The sequence below is a fragment of the Bos indicus genome, chromosome 26 (genome assembly GCF_029378745.1).
Source record: "Bos indicus isolate NIAB-ARS_2022 breed Sahiwal x Tharparkar chromosome 26, NIAB-ARS_B.indTharparkar_mat_pri_1.0, whole genome shotgun sequence".
In the NCBI taxonomy this organism is placed as follows: Eukaryota; Metazoa; Chordata; class Mammalia; order Artiodactyla; family Bovidae; genus Bos; species Bos indicus.
In genome coordinates this window covers 46,356,647-46,373,668 of record NC_091785.1, presented here as the reverse complement: position 1 = coordinate 46,373,668, position 17,022 = coordinate 46,356,647, and the positions used below count along the sequence as shown (strand labels likewise).

General features: G+C 52.4%; 1 protein-coding gene across 4 annotated transcripts in view; it reads right to left on the bottom strand.

Moving 5' to 3' along the window:
• DOCK1 (dedicator of cytokinesis 1) overlaps positions 1 to 17,022 on the bottom strand; it is a 556,998-nt gene that overhangs the window by 6,124 nt on the left and 533,852 nt on the right. For all 4 annotated transcript variants that reach the window (XM_070781087.1, XM_070781089.1, XM_070781088.1 and 1 more), the window contains 4 exons: positions 11,447 to 11,592; positions 7,316 to 7,514; positions 3,255 to 3,408; positions 437 to 594 (listed from right to left, as the gene is read on the bottom strand). In XM_070781087.1, the coding sequence (XP_070637188.1) occupies positions 437 to 594; positions 3,255 to 3,408; positions 7,316 to 7,514; positions 11,447 to 11,592 (657 nt within the window). The remainder of the gene's footprint in view (positions 1 to 436; positions 595 to 3,254; positions 3,409 to 7,315; positions 7,515 to 11,446; positions 11,593 to 17,022) is intronic.

The window sequence follows — 17,022 nt, the reverse complement described above, 5'->3', positions numbered from 1 at the left end:
AATCAGGCTGGAACCAGGGCTTCTTCAGGGCAAGGGCAGTGTCCAGGAGCACGACGTGTCCCCCGCGTGTGGCGTCAGCCAGCTTCTTCAAATGACAAATGTCTTCATACAAAAAGCTACTTTTCAAAACCAAACTTTCATAAGAACTGCACCTCAAGGGCCATGACCTCCAAGGTCACGAGAGTGGCCCCTGGACCCACCGGCTGGAATTCTCCCTGCTCTGCACGGTCCCCCTGGGAATGTACGTTCCCATGGTGATGACACAGGAACCCCAGGCCACATACATCCGCGTTCTAACCACTGCCACAGCTTTCCTGGAAATCAAGCCTTAGCTTGTCCAAAGTAAACACGCCAACATCAGGAAGGAAGGGAGGAGGAACTCCTGTCTTGTGGAGGGAACGAGAGGATGGATCCACGTTCCTGAGCCCTGACTTACCCTCTGATGAGGAGGAGGGGGTGGGGGCGTTGGTGAGCCCGTCAAGTCCAGGTTCTCGTTCAAGGTCCCGTAGTCTGTGCTGGTGCCTTTGAGAGGCAGAGGGGGCGGAACCTCAGCCACATCCAGCCCGGCCACGGTCATGCCGTTCAGCTCCAAACCTGGAAGAGGGCGAGAATGAGAACCACACCCCCAGCCCCACTGGGAGTGATGAGCATCCCTACACGGCTGCTTCGTGCCCTCTCGGGACTGGCAGGTTAGTGGGAACCCTTTATCCCCCAGAAATGCCCGTCAATGGGCAGCGAAGAGATCGGGAGGGGGCAGAGAAGGCTGGGGCTGCGTCCCCTGCAAGGGAATGTTCCAGAAGGAGAATCACAGGATGCTGAACCCCGAGCTTAAAGGGTAGATCAGACCACTGGAAAAACAGCCACATCCACCTGGGACCCCTCTGGTCCCTCCTCGACTGCCATGCATGGGGGCATCTATACAGCTCGCGGGTCACAAGGACCATATCCGCCTGGAGCGTTCCGAATCCGCCAGGTCGCTGACCCAGCCTCCTACAGGGAGCTGCACTCAGCTGAGTCCAACGACACAGCTCACACCAGCCCACCTACCTGTCAAAACCCTCACAACAGGAAAAGCCGCGACCCTGCGAAAGGCAGGCATGAGCGGCAGCTGCCGCTGCGACTGCGGCTTTAAACAAGCCAGAGGGAAGCAGCGCTGGTTTTTTAAGTAAACTGAAAAGCAGTCGTTTTCAAGGGGGAGTGGTCATTGGGACAATCTACTTTCTCAGCCTTTGTTGAGACTCTGAGAAATCATCTGCCTTTTACGTTAAAGACAGAAACGGGCATTTTTGTTGTTGGGTGTCCTACCCGATGATGCAGCAGATGGAGAGTCATTAGGAGTCATTAGCGTGCTCCCTAGGACGAGGGGTGTCAATTGATAAGGAGGCCTTGCGGTTGAATCGAGGTGTGAGAAGGTGGCCTCTGATGGAGTGGTCGCTCTCCTGACTGGCTGGCTGGTTGCTTTTACTCTGGCCTTTATTTAAAATTTGCCACTTTAATCATTTTTAAGGGTAGAAGTCACACTGTCTGTTTGAGCCTGTGTGTCCAGGTCTCCGGGGTGAATGTCTAGGGGCGGGCTTACTGGGGGTAATGGTGACTCTGTGTTTAATTTCAAGGGACGACCAGAGTGTCCTCCACTGCAGCGGCAACGTGCCTATTTATTAACTACTTATTAACAAAATCAATAAAATATTTGTGAAGATCTCGGGTTACAGCATAAGGATGTATGAAGTGAAGCCAGGACACCCCCCTGGAGACTGTCTCCCGTCTGACGCCCAGCAAGGCCTGGCTCCCTGAAGCTCATCCCCGGGGTAGCCCTGACTCCCGACCAGAGACAGTCTTGGGAATGGCTGCTGCTCCCCTTGCAGCAAGAAGAAAGCAGGAGCTGAGGACGACTGTTGGTGGCCGGCACAAACCACTGCCCGGGGCCGGGCTCCCCGCCCCGTCTCCAGCCACGGGGAGGACAGTGGGTCCTCCTGGCTCTCTCGTCTGCTGCATCCTCAGTTCCTGCCACCTCCTTCCTGCCAGGACGTCACCTCTCTGGCTGGCCTGACTTCAGGGGTGAAAACTAGGGTAGCAGTGGCATCCCTCCACGATTCGCATCCACTCGGAACCTCAGAGGGCTTCCCAGGTGGGTCGGCAGTAAAGAACCCGCCTGCAATGCAGGAGACACGGGGGACGGCAGGTTTAATTCCAGGTCAGGAAGACCCCCTGGAGAAGGAAACAGCTACCCACACCAGTATTCTTGCCCAGAAAATCCCACGGACAGAGGAGCCCGGTGGGCTGCCATTCATGGGGTTGCAAAGAGTTGGACACGACTGAGCACACACTCAGAACCTTAGACTTTCTTTGAAAAGAGGGTCTTTGCAGAAGAATCTGGAGATGAGATCATCCTGGATTTATGGGGAACCCTGAACCCCATCTGCAGTCTCCCATAAGAAGAGGAGAAAACAGAGCCTGGGAAGAGAGGGGTGAGGGGACTGGAAGAATGAGTATACAAGCCAAGGAACTCCGAGGGCTGTGGGAGCCCACCAGAACGCCAGTCCCCAGCCTTTTTGTGGAAGACAGCTCTTTTCCATGGACGCGGGGGTGGGGCCGGGGATGGTCTGGGGATGATTCAAGGGCGTTGCATCTACTGTGCACTTTATTTCTATCATTACTACATCGGCTCCACCTCAGGTCATCAGGCGTTAGACCCTGGAGGCTGGGGACCCTGTACTAGATGGAAGCAGGACTGGAGACACCTTGATTTCAGACTCCTGGCCTCCAGACTACGAGAGAATAACTTTTTGATATTTGGGGCCACCAAATCTGTAGGAAGTATGCTGAGCAGCCCTAGAAATCGGGCAGAACTGGAAGGTAAGTTCTACCCTTAGCCCCTCAGCACGGCCTGGAAGGGCTCCTTCCTTCCCATTCCTCCTGCACACAAAAAGGTCCCTTCCCCACTGTGTGGGCTGCATCATCTCATGACACGAAATGGGGGACGCCCCACGTGCTCTCAAGTCATCCCCAGCACACAGGAGGTCCGGAGCGCTGGCCGGGTCCTGCACTGTCCACCCAGGGAGCACAGGAACCCGGGACTCAGCTGTGGCCTGACCCGCTCCAGTCCCGGGGGACACTCCCCAAAGTCAGGGGCTCACCAACACTCTCTCCGGCTGCTGGACTGAAAAGAAGCCGGTCTAAAGTGACAGCCTTCAACAGAGGGGGGAGGTCACAGCACAACGTCAGGAATTCACACGGGACGACGTCTCACTTACTGGACTGCAGGCTGAAGCTGAGCTTGGCCCTTGGCATGACTGGGGGCGGCGTGGACTGGGAGGATGGGGAGGACGGGGACACCGAGAAGCGCCGCTCGCCCCCCATGGCGTTGATCACCTGGCTCTTCGGTCTCTGGGGCCGCAGAGGGCTGATCTACGTGGGAGGGACAGAGAGAGTGTGGTTAGGGTCTGTCCTAGGTGGCTCAGTGGGACAGAGCCACCTGCCAATGCAGGAGATGCGGGTTTGATCGCTGGGTCTGGAAGATCCCCAGGTGAAAGGCATGGCAACCCTCTCCAATATTCTTGGCCGGAGAATTTCATGGACAGAGGAGCCTGGTGGGCTACAGTCCATGGGGTCAGGAAGAGTCGGATATGACTGAGCCGCTGAGCCCTGAGCAGACACTGGGCTGACTTAATGTCACTTCAACAATTCCTCTGTGGAAATCCTGACCTGCAGCGCCGGTGCAGATGACCACATCTGGAAACACGGTCTTGCCGACGGTCAAGGTCGGGTGTCGCTGTTACAGCAGATCCTGATCTAGTGTGACTGGTGTCCTTATAAAGTGGGGAGATTCAGACCCAGACACAAGCGCACGGGACGGTGCCATGTGAAGATGAAGGCAGAGATGCAGGGAGAGGGGAATGCTGGGCGAGGGGCTGGAGCAGACTCCCCACCACAGCCTCAGAGGAAGACAGCCCTGCTGGCACCTTGGCCTTGGACGTCCAGCCTCCAGACTGTGAGACCATCAGCCTCTGCTGAAGCCACCCAGCCTGTGGGATGCCGTTCTTGCGGTCCCGGCAAACTAACCCAGGCCTCACCCCAGTCTCCTTACACAGTCAGGGGGGATGACACATCCGTGTCTCCTGAACAGGAATGTGACGAGGGCACTTGGTGTTGGGGAGAGCCCCACTGGGTTGGGAGTGGACTCAATGACCTGTGCAGTGATCAGAACGCCCCAGGGGACTAATTTCTTGGCCTTTCTTGGCAGGTGTGTTAAAGTCTAGAAACTTGCTGAAGGATTCCTTCATTCACCTTCTCTTTCTTCTCTCAGGCTATGCTACGACTGAATAGGAATTCTTTCTGCTTCTCATTGCATTTGTCTTCCCCATCTCTGACTTTCAGATGCACCTGACTTAAAGCAGCTAAGCCTTTTCCCATGTCTGTAACATTGGGAATTTTTATTTCTCTACGTCTTACAATTTGGTCTCAGATTGTCAGGTCTGGGGGAACATGAGCAGTCCAAAATACTCTCAGGTAGGAGTAACGAGGACAGTTATTAACCCAGCTGAGAAAGAAGAATCAAGATTTAGGCCCCAGGATGGGCAGGGCTTCAGGCTTGGCTCCCGGGGCAGGGGGTGCGGATGGGCCTGCTGGTGAGGGCCAGCTGCAGAGTGGGTGGGCGGCAGCGTGTTCCACTGGGTGGTCTGCAAAGGCAGGGGGAGGCTGGAAGGCTTAAATCCTTTTGTAAGCAGTGTGGTTGAGGGGACACTGGCCAACAGGCTGGCTTCTGGAACTGCCCTATGCCAACAAAGCAGATCCCGGAGTCCAGGTGTCACCACCCATCTGCAGAAACAGCCCACCTGCTGTGGAAGGCCTGGGACAGCCTGGCTGGGCTTAGGGCTCCCCTTGGGTGCATGTGTGTGGGGACTGAAGATGGATCCAGGGTGCTCTTCCCACCCTTCCCTTCCCATCAGGGGACATCCTGACAGTTCAAGGGGCAGGGGATGGTTTACTGGTGAGATGCAAATGGCACGTGGAGGGCCCCTCCCCCCTCCAGGTCCTGAGAGGCTCAACTAGAGGTCATGACATTGCTGATGATGCGAATTCAGGTAGGAAGCTGAACTCAGCCCCAAAGAGGAAGTAGAGAAAAACCTCTGCAGAAGTGTGGAGAGGGGGCAGGTGGGTGCCCAGAGTGCAGCAACCCCAGGGGCCCAGGGCACCACCCTGGGGATGGGGCTGCTGCTGCCACTCAGTCATCTTCGCTCCCTGAGACCCCTGCCCCCTGCCAACCCACTCTGTCCTGCAGCACCCGGCTGGTCACGGGCACATGAAGGCTTGAACGGGAAACTCCAGGTGCCCAGCTGGACCCAGAGACCTTGCCAGCACCTGTCACCAGAGGACAGACTGGGACCTTGCTAGACCAAGAACAGCCAGCCTGCCTCCGGCAAGAAGCCAGAATGCATGGCCCCTAGTACTGCAGCTGTGGCTATTCTGAGACTCCTCAGAGGCTGACAGCAGGGGTCAAGGTTCTGTGCCCTGACCTCGGTGGGTTCTGCTGCGTTTTTGGAGAGCACTCGGGCCCGCTGGAGTTCGGGGGGTGGGAGTGGTGCTTTGGGCTGAACTCAGCCTGTCTCTGCAGGAGAGCGGGACCACAGCGGGGAGGGACAGAACTTATACTGTGACGATGGCCGAAGCTGGCACATCCTTTGTCTTCTTGTCACAGAACTTGATTTGGATCAACTCTGCCACTTGGCTCAAATTCTCTGAGGCCTTCCGCTTTACCATCTTAAAGTAGAGCTCAAAGAAAAACGTCTGACACACTTGCTCAAGGTCTGCACTTAGCAAATGTTCAAAAAACGTTGCTGTTAGTTTGCCCATCCGGGTAGGGTGTCTGGACACTTGGGAGAAGGAAGGGGGTGCTGGTCAGCCCCAGCAGTGTCGCTGGCCACTCGGCTTTCCAGAAATGTGGACGGAGCCCACAGTGGGTGGGGGGAAGGGGCGTCATGAGAAACCTCTGGATAGCACCACGTGAGGTCACATCTGAGTGCCAGCCAGCGGCCAGTCCCTTCCCGAGCCCCGCACCCTGGGCTGCCTGCTTCTGCCATGAAACACTGCAGCCCAGACGCAGTCAGAGCTCTGTCCAAAGGCCTCACAAGAGCATTCACCTGCAGGAAGACCTCGTGTGGTCTGGGGTCTCCTTTCTCCTCTAGACACCCAAGCAGCACGTGACTGCTGGTCTCCATGACAAAGGGTCTGGATGAAACATGCCTTCCGGTGTTGAAGATACAAGCAAGCAGTTAAGTGTGTCTTATTAAACGGTGGCCCCACCTGAGCCCTTTGATAAGCAACCGTTCAGTAACTGCCAGGGTGGGTCAGGGGTCGGGGGCTTCCGCCCAGGGCAGGCACATTCTTGGGCACTGTAGACGCAAACGGCCTTCCACTGCAAGGAGGTGGTAGCTCCAGGCCCAACTTAACCTCTGAAGCTGATGGCCTGTGAGAGCCTCCTCTTTGCTTTGTCTCCAGTCTACAAATAGCACGTTCTGAATGAAGTTCAGCCCAGAAGCTGCCCTCAGTTTGCGACACACTGCTGGGAGCGTCAGCTGGCATCCCTCCCACCCCCGCCCCAGCCCAGGCCGGGAGGAGAGCGTGCACTTGGCTTTCCCTGTTGCCACACACCCTGGTCTCTGGAATGAACGAGAGTCCCTGGGATCCGTTTTTAATGTCAACTGACCAGCACGAGTTAAGTCCCCCCAAATCCTTGTGAAAGATGGCCAAGGGATTTAAGCATGGAACAGATGAGGCGAGGAGGATAACACAGAACCGCGTATGGCTGGCAGAACCTGTGGGAAGGGGCTCTGGGACTCTAGCTGAGCAGATTATAACACTCCCGCCGAACACCGGCTTACGATTTCTGGTCAGGAGGGGGTGGGGGAACGGCATTCGCTGGCCTGGAATTACTGTTTCCTGACAACACAAGCACCCTGCTCATCTCCTGAGACATCTGGGTGTCTAATGAGTGAGCCCCACTTTGCTGTGGAGCCCGGAACCCTGTGGGTCCCGCTGATGGCTGCCCCCCTCCCCCGCACCCGGCCCTGGAGGATGGGGGGATGGAGGGGAAGACCAGCATCCTCCAGAGAGATGCGGGCCTGCTCTGAGCCTCTGATGTCCTGGAGCATCTGTTACACAAGGGCAGGGATGCAAGAGACCCTGGATTCTCAAATGACTATTCACAGCCCATTCAGTGAAATCTGATGGACAGCCCCCTCGGCAAAATGTGGAGCAAAGACAGGCCCCCTGCGGCAGATACCGATGAGCGAGGGAAAGCTCCCTGTGAAATTACCGTTTCTGAAAGGATCACAGCCTCAGATTGCTGCAGGGGAATGTCGGTGGGTTTAAATTCTTTATCGAATATCTCTTGATGTTTGCTGTTCCTTTTTTCCTTCTTCTTGTCCTTCTTCTCTTTGTCAGGGTCATCCTTGTCCAGCTTGTCCTGGGACCGGGAGTGCATTTTCTTCGGCAGGAGGGGTTCCAGAGCGAACCTAAAGAAAATGTTGTTGGTTTTTTTTTTTTTCAATCAATGATGCCTTTCTAGGAGAAACTGTTGCTTTTTGCCCTGCGGATCCATGTAAAGTCACTCACAATGAATCAGGTGCTGTCTGGGGACCGCCCAACTTTACAAGGAAAGAAATAATTTTGAAAGGAAGCTCAAGGGCCACCTAAGATACTTATTACCGATTGCCATGGTGACGGTCTTGCATCGCGATAGAAACAAACTGGGGGAAAAACACAACATGGACAGGACGAAAGCCTGATTGGACTACGGGATGACGATATTCGGAGATTATTGTTGCTTTATGGCCGGAGGAAGGTATTTGAGATCTATTTCCAAAAGGAAGTTCTCACTTTTTAGAGATTCACACTGCCATACTTATGAATGTGAACAGGAGAAACAGGCAGATGCTGATGCAAAGAAATGTCTGCATTGGTACACAGGGAGCTTCCACTCGAAAGCCTTTGATGGCTCAGTGAGAAAGAAGTCAACTCTAGCTCCCAAAGATGTGGAGTTGCCCTGAGATTTTCAGCCAAGAACTGAGCTTGAGAAGGAGGATTTGGGTCCCAGGTCTGCCACCTACTGGTGAGGGTCCACTGCCTCTGAGCACTGGGGACTGGACGACCCATTCACAGAATGAAAAGAAAATGGTATTTAAAAAGAGATGTGACCTATTCAAAGAAGCGAGTCATATAGTCCTATAGGAGAAACAGCACATACTGTGATTTCTGATTAGAGTGTTTTTAAAGTGTGGTCCACACCTCATTCCTATATGGTTAAAAAGAAGCAAAATGGTCTGCTGAGAGGGTTCATGGAAGCTCCTTGCCTTCGAGCTGCTCAGGCAGTCCCAGAGCCCCATGGGAGGGCAAACTCCCTCCCCCGTAACGTGGGATAAGAGGCCAGGTTCCCAAGCCAGCCTATGAGAGCCCGCGGTCCTCACTGCGACCTTCCAAGCCTGACTTCCCAAAACAGCCAGAGAGTAAATTGGTTTCCTCGAGGGGAGAATGATCCTAGGAGAAGGCAACTTAGAAAGCTGGTCGCATTTCCATCCTAGCTCTGGTTTCTTTCAAATTTACTTGTGAACAGGAAACGGAGAACTAAAGCACTGCTCTAATCAAAACACCATTCCAGCAGCTTGGCTCCCTAACATGAGCGAGGTACCACAGACATCCACACTGAGCTGGGTCATTCAGAGAAGCACATTTCAAATCCAGGGAAGATGCTGACCGCTGAGAGAAAGAATCACATCCCCTTAATTTTGTTAAAAAAAAGAAAAAAACTGGATGGGCAGAGGGATTTGAACAGTAATGGTATTGAATGTAGGCATTGATTATCAATAGCTGCTAACATCACTGCAAGAGAGATAGTCAGGCACAATGTCCTTCTGAATGGAAGAACCTATGAAGTCATCCGGCCCCCAAATCAAGCCTGAATCTGTACAAGTCTCTAGATGGGACCACCCACCTGAAGGAAATAGGAGGGACATGGAGATAGAGTCAATAACACTGTCGGGGATGCAGTCAGAAAAATCTGGATTGCACCAGCAGCAACCTGGAGTTTTCAACAAATAAATTACAAGGAAGAGAAATGAAAAGAAGAGAGTGGAAGGAGGAAATCTCTTGATTAAAAGAGAACTAAAGAGATATGGCAGGGCTGCCCAGGTGGCGCTGGTGGTAAAGAACCCGCCTGGCAATGCAGGAGATGTGAGAGACTCGGGTTAGATCCCTGGGTCGGGAAGATCCCCGGAGGGGGGCATGGCAACCCACTCCAGTATTCTTGCCTGGAGACTCCCATGGATGGAGGAGCCTGGTAAGCTATAGTCCATAGGGTCGCAAGGAGTCGGACATGACTGAAGCGATCTAGCATGTATGCAAAGAGGTATGGCAGCCAACTCCAAAGTGGGAGTCTTATCTGGATCAGTTTCAAACAAACTTAAAAAAAAAAAAAAAAAAAGCCATTTATGACCCAACTGGAAATTAAAACCAATATCTGATGATGGTATGGAATGACTGTTCATTTCTCACCTGTGCTAAAGGGAGTTTTTTTTTCTAAGTTCCTACCATTTAGAAAGCCACACTGAAATGTTTACAGATGAAATCACACGATGCCTGAGACTTGCTTCGTGTGTAATATGGAGGAGGGAGAGGGTGGAGTACAGACTGAAGAAGATGGGCTGGGAGGTGATCACTGCTGAAGCTGGCTCACAGGTGATGGGCACAGGGCCTCGTTATGCTATTATGTTTCCCGTGAAACTTTCTCATAATAAAAACCTGAAGATGACTGATGGAATACACCAGTGTTGACTTTGATTATGAAGGCATTTCGGGACATCTAGATATGCAATTAGCAATAAATCAACATCCATTAGGTGTTAAATGTTACATCTCTTATAAACAACAATAATAATAAAAAAAAACCTTCATGATTTTATTCTAGGTTTTACAGAACTTGAGACAATTAATAGAGGGAAATAAAGGATTAATGGACATCTTCTAGCTCGGGGTGAAACCTGTGCTGTGAAATCCAGACAAGTACACAAAGCACCAAAGAGGAGGCTGAGCTGGAAATGTTTCACAGGATGAGGCAACTGCCGGCAGGCGCACTTTATTCTGCACGTCACCAGTGCCATCTGGGACCAAAGTCTCCCTTTTTCCACGTTAGTTGGGTAGCTAAGGGTGACAACCCTGTGAATGAACGAAAATCTGGACTCTAATAAAGACGCCTTCTAGTTTAAGGTTAAACATATGGCTCCAGGGGAGGAGACAATGGTTTCCACTCCTGCAATCACATGTGCAGGACGGAACTCTTCCATCTAAAACCTCTAGCTCACTCTTTGCTCTCGCCCCTACATTCCTGGAAATATAAAACCCTTTTCATAACTAGCCTGGGGATTTACTTGGGGAGAAGTTGAATTAAGTTTCTTTAGCAATCTTGCTCTAAGTGACAAGTGCACTTGATTTAAATACCTCTAAATCAAGAATTTCCATATGGACTTGGCCTTGTAAGTAGCAGACACTGACAAAAATTACTGTTAGGGGAAAAAGAAAAAAAAAAAAAGTGGGAACAGTTTTCTCTCCTCCATTGGGCCTGCTAGCTGTTGGCGACAGAGGGCACTGGGGTTGGAGCTGTCTCTTGGGGTGCTCTGGAGTTTCTGTCTGCAGGTTGCCGGGGCCAAGAGCCTACGGGTTTGATAAGATGATGGATTGTAAACCAAATGGGCTTGGACAAACACACAACTGTGCAGACTCGACAGTAAAACAATAGAAGTTCTCAGATGTTTAAACTGCATGTGACACTTTTTTCTTTCTGTATAATCAGAACAAGCTTTATATGTAGGCTACTCACTAAACACACAAAAATGTCAACATCGAGGCTGTCTTTGCAGAAGACACAGTGGGAGTGCAACGAAATGTTGACTCATCTATTCCATTCCTGTTCCCTTCTTAGTGGCTTTGGCTTAAGAGCAGTGCTCAAGAGCAACACTGGGTCTCAAAAAAGATCTTGCAGCAGGAAAGTGGCCCTGCCGGCCTTCAGGGAAGCCTGCCTGAGTATGACAGGCCTGCCCTAGTGTCACGCCTTGGAAGTGAGCAAGGGATGAAAGCACAGCACACCACTGGCAAGGAACGCACCTCACTGTTCCAGGGCACGTTGACAAGGACTGGACACTCATTGAGGTTTTATAGTTTGATGGAAGTCTCATCCAAAGTGGAGCCCAAAGCGAGAGATTGTTCTCAAAAATTGCTAAGACCCTACAAGTCTTAGTGGCACCGTGGCTGTAAAGGTCTTGGATGATCTCCGTTTCAAAGGGAGTGTTGAGTTTCAGAAATCCTCTCAGCTGTCATCACAAATCCAGGACCCTGGAGAGCTCCTCACAACCCCCCCAGCCCTTCTCTTCCCTCCCTACTGCTGAGCCAGACTCACCCATCAGAGCCAGGCCTGGAAGGGGTGCTGTCGGATGAGAGGGAGGAGACAGAAGCCACGGATAGAGGCCGGGATGAGGAAGGCATGGTGAAGGATCGGACCATGGACCGGGGACGGCTGCCTCTTCTGTCGTCCAGACTTGAGGGCTGGGTTGGGGCAGAGGGGAGAGAAAGAGAGTGACTTGCTTGATGTCCATGCCAAAAGATGTCCAGCCTGGCATGGCCAGACACCTCAGACCGAGTGGTCTTAGCAGCCTGGAGTCTATACCAAAGCAATCTACACTTTTATCAACAGTTGATGTTCCTGTCCAAAGCTGAAGCTGAAAACCATGGTTATCTGGAGATTTTTTGAAATATGATTTGATACTGTGAAATATACCGGAAAGAACTTTCTTGTTGGTTTTTTTTTTTTTAATTTAAAATGCAGTTTTCTTTACCAAGACCACAATGCCTTACCCTGCTCCAAAGTCAGTACAATGCACTGATGGACCAGGAATTGCAATTTATAGAACACATCTAGAATGTGCCTTAAGGACTTGGCAAGATGTTTAGATGAAATGTGTATCTCTGCATGCTGACAAACCAAGCAGATCACCAAAATACATGGAGGCACAGGGACTGAACTTGTCTAGACTGAAGTGAGATGCTCCTGTTGCTTTATTAGAGGCGGGTTTCCTTCCCTGCCAGTGACTGGTACAGTAGGTTAGCTGGGTCCATGGCTGGAGTTGCTGAAGCTCCTCCTTCTTAGCAGGAAGTGGGCCAGTGATGCATCCAGAGAGAAACGGTCTCTGGATACAGTTTTCCACCCTCTGTCTGTCACACAACTGCATATTAACAAAATAAGCATCACTGAAATACAGCACATGTCAACACCTAATTAGCTACAAAATGCTTGTGTACCTGCCCCTCAAGCCAGATGTTGGCACAGCTGGGACAGCAGCTGGTGCAGAAACTTTTTTTTTTAACCCTCAGGATGTGGAAATCAAACTTCTGTAGGGCATTCCCTCTCTGTGTGGCTCAACCTCCCTCAACCCCAACCCCATGATACCAAAGCCGGCGTTCATTCAGCCCATCTCCAATAGAAGAACTGCTTGGGACCCGGGCTGGTTACAGATTATATAACACCACTGATAAGAGGGCCTGTTTCTTAACTACGTTTTGCCCGTGAAATACCATTGGACCTGAACCTTATCTCTTCAATAGTAAAAGGCTCAACAGACTTGTGGGTGCCAAGGGGATGGGGGTTCGCAGGGGACGGGATGGGGAGTTTGGGATTAGCAGATGCAGACTATTACATACAAAATGGATAAACTGTAAGGTACAGGGAACTGTATCCAACACCCTGTGATAAATCCTAATGGAAAAGAATATGAAAAATACATATAACTGAATCACTGTGCTGTCCAGCAGCATTCAACATGGCACTATAAATCAACTATACTTCAATGAAATAAGCTTGTAAAAAATAGTAAAAGGTTCAAAGTCGCAAAAGAACACTTTAAAGCAGGAGCTGGTAAACGTTTTCTGCAAAGGGGAAAATGACAAATACTTTAGACTGTGGGCCATAAGGTCTCTGTCCCAAGCATGAAAACAGCTATACACAATACAGAAATAAATAAGTACGGTTGTGTTCCAATAAAACTTTATTTACAAAACAGATGTCCGGCCGTAGTTTGCTGACCAGTGGCTCACTACCCAGCTGCAATCTGCCAGTACCGAGGGTCTGATCAGCCTTAACTTTAGCACTGATGAAGGTGCCATTGCCCAACTCCAGGGAGACAGCCTTTGCCATGAACTGGCTTTTAGGAGGCAACTAAAAGGAAATGGTGACTTGCAGATTAGCCTAAATTGTAAAAACGTTTCTAGAGACTCAAAGTCTACAGTATCTTCTTCTCAGCCTTTAAGGTTATATTCCATTTCTAATGATTATAAAATACTGGCTATATCCCTCCTGTTTTACAATGTGTCTTTCTTTGTAGCTTAGTTGTACAATGTATCCACTTCTCTGATGAAATGATCTTCACAGCAGCCAGGGTCAAGGGAGTGGGCATACAGGAGCCAGCCAGCCATGGACCAGGAGGTGCATATGGCCACAGGCTGCCCTCATCCAGTTCTTGGGAAGACCCAAGCAGCTGCGAATGCCCCCAACCACACAGGGCTGGCGATGTGCCCCAAGAGGCAGCCCTGAGTCTTGGTCAGGATGCATGAGCATGGACGGGAAGACTGCGAAGGATGAAGCAAGGGGGATGCAGGAGGGGGCTCTGGCCGGGGATGGCCAGAAGCCACTGGTGGTCTTGTGTCAGCAGGGCACCCACTGGGGGTGGCCCTGAGCCCTCCTCCTGGGCCATTCACCTCGCACGCCTTTCTTGACCCAGCAGAGCCTCTAGAAATCGAGCAGCCAGGACTTCTGCTTTTCCATCTGAAACCATCAGGGCCTCCCAGTCCTTACTGGGTAGCTCCAGTGCTAGGAATTGTGAGGGAGGGGACATCTGTGTCCCCGCAGCAGGACAGGCACTAAGTGGGGGGGCGGGGAGACCACCAGGTGGGAATGTCAGCCCCGGCACGGACTGCGTGACCTCGCATAAAACAAAGAACCACTCAGACACCTAGCTCCCTCCTGAGCACACAGGGGATAGTCACGTCACCTTGGGAGGCTGGCGAGGATGACCTGTAATGACACGTGACAGGCAGGGCGGCTACACGAACGGCAGCCTCGTGTCCAGCTGTACAGACACGAAGCACAGACGCGCTCCAGCCCCTCACAGAGCACGCCTGCTTGTCCCAGGACACACGCGGTCACCATACTCATCTCCAGGGTGGTCCGGAAGGCCCCACCCACGCCCACCACAGGTGCAGACTGCCCATGGCATGCTGGGGATGGCTGGTTTCACTGCATTTAATCATGCTGATGGGGTTTCATGGGGGTATGGTGAGACGCAGGCCCGTTTCACAGTCTTCTAGAAATGTCCCTTTCCAAATGCTGCACAAATGCCAGCTGTGGACTGGAAACCCACCGGGACAACAGGCTGGCCCCTAGGAGGGGGCGCATGTGCAGGGGTGCATTAGGAGGGAGTGGGTGGGGAGGTGGGAGGGGGAGAGATGGGGCGCTCTAGGACATGCAGCCTCAGGGTCACCACCCAGAGCCCACACCCTGACTGCCCTCCAAGCCTTATCAGCCACTCTTCTCTTGGTTGGAATATTCTGTTGAACTCCAGCACATAGAAGACGGCAAGGGGAACTTCTCTCTGGAGGTGGGTGTCATCAGCTTACCCTCCCAATGAACACCCCACTTAGTGGCCTCTGAGGAACCCCAGGGTTCCATGGATCCCAGTACGAGAATCACTGGAACAAGGCTCCCTGGAAACGGTGAAGGGGGCCCTCTTGCTGTTGTCGCTCAGTCATTCAAATGTGTCTGGCTCTTTCTGACTCCATGAACTATTACAGCCCGCCAGGCTCCTCTGTCCATGGAATTTTCCAGGCAAGAAGATTGGAGTGGATTGTCATTTCCTCCTCCAGGGGATCTTCCCAACCCAGGGATCGAACCTGTGTCTTTTCCATCTCCCACACTGGCAGGCAGACTCCTTCCTGCTGAGCCACCTGGGAAGCCCCGAGGGAGGGGTGGAGGGGGAAAGTCCTGGAGGCAGGGGTGACAGGTGAGCCACAGCACCGTCTGTGCTCACCATGGCGAGGACCCGAGAAGGATGAACAGCGGCTCCTGGGTGTCTTGTCTGCTAATGGTGGTGGAGCGGGACCAGCCCAGGGAGCTGGAGGGGCTGGCTGGACAGCGTGGGCTCTTCTGGGCACAGGGGTGGAGGGGCCCAGAGGCAGGTGGACGGGTGGGTCTGCGCTCAGGGCCGCAACCAGGTGATGCAGAAAGCGATAGAGGATGACAGTGGAGAAGGGGCAGGGCCATGGGAGGCTCCCTGTTCTCATCAGACTTGAATGAACCAGAGAAGGAAGGAGTGGAGGACAAACTCGGAACTCTTTCAGGAGCCTATGGACAGATGCCTCCTGTACGGCCAAGGGCCAGCAAAGGCACAGGGCCGGTGCTGAACGTGACTGAGGCTCGTGGCCTCCACTCTGGGGGCCCCGGGCTCTTCACACCTCCCTCCCCAAGTAGCAGGAGGAGCTGGGGTTCCTGTACTTTCTTTAAGGAAGTGGCAGCTCCTCAGAGCCCAGGGTTGGCAGGATGAGGCCAAAGCTGAGTGGACTGGACGGGGGTCTGATGGAGCCGCTCACAGATTAGGAGTCAGAGGGCGTCCAAGTCTTCCCTTTCTACGGCTTAGGCTGGCTCAGAAAAATTGACAAAATGGTTTATGTCCTTTCTATGGGGTTTTTATTTTTAAATCCATCTTTTTTTTAAACCGGATGACAGTATATTGCTTTTTAAAGTATTCTGAGATGCTTGAAAGTTCTCAAAGTAGATAAGAAGGGGAAGCCTCATTCCAGACTGCATTTTATCACCACATTTTTCAGAGAATGACAGGGTATCAGGCCTCCTGTTTGCTCAAGGGAGGCTGGCTGCAGAACCTGCCTTTGGGGGTCCCAGGATGAAGCGGGGACACAGGAAGGCAGCTCCAGGGGACAAGGCACCACGGGTGGGAAATGCACCCTTACTTAATTCTGTTCCTGACAGCATTCTCAAGATGCCCTGGCTGCCCCTACAAAGGGGTCGGACATTGGTGGAAAAGATGCCTTCTCAGGGTGTGGTGCAAATGGCTTATCTGCCAGCTAAGGATGGCAGATCGCTGCCCACATGACAGCCCCGCCTTCCTACCCGCCCCGCTACCCCCGCCCCCGTGCTCAAGAGCAAGCCTGCACCGAAATAATGAATCACAGCAGAAGACAGGGATATGAAGGATGTTCTGATGAGCCAGACAGATTTCTGTCATTTTGAAATATACAGGAAATGATTGATCAAAGAGGAAGCGTTTCACTTAGAAAGAGAACACAGAGCTTGCACAAGTGTTTATTTCTTAGAAAGAATTAAAAGTGGCGTCAGACTTTGAAAGAGGTGCACTGTGATGCCCTCTGAAACTCTTCCCGCCACTTGACGCTGATTGTAATGAGTTGTAAGCTCCAAAGTGATGAAGCGCAGCTCGAGGACCCTGACTTGCATGGAGGGCCCTCTGCGGTGGCCAAGCAGGAGAGCACCCTGATTCCTAAGCCAGTTCATCTGGAGCTGCTCCTGTGGGGCTGACAGTCTTGGATTCCTGCCTGCTGGGTCTTCAGACCATAGCCCGGCAACTGAGTTACTCTCAGCTCGTGCTCTGCTTTAGCCAAGGCCACAGACACCTCATCTGATGAGCACTAGGTCCCAGGCTTGGAGGCACTGGGGCCTGGGCATGGCCAGCAGGGCTTGGGGTGGTGGTGGGGGAGCGCAGGGTGTAATCACAGCCAAGTCAACCCATCTGGGGAGGAGTCCTGCTCCTGACTTGTCTCCAACCACAAGGGCAAGAGAAGAAGAGCTTTGCCACTTACGAGCATGAGGCCTCAGGCTATAGGGGCCCTTCTCAGGTTCCTCCACCTCTAAAAGAGGTGGGTTTCCCCACCTCGAAACGTCCGCAGCGCCTCCTT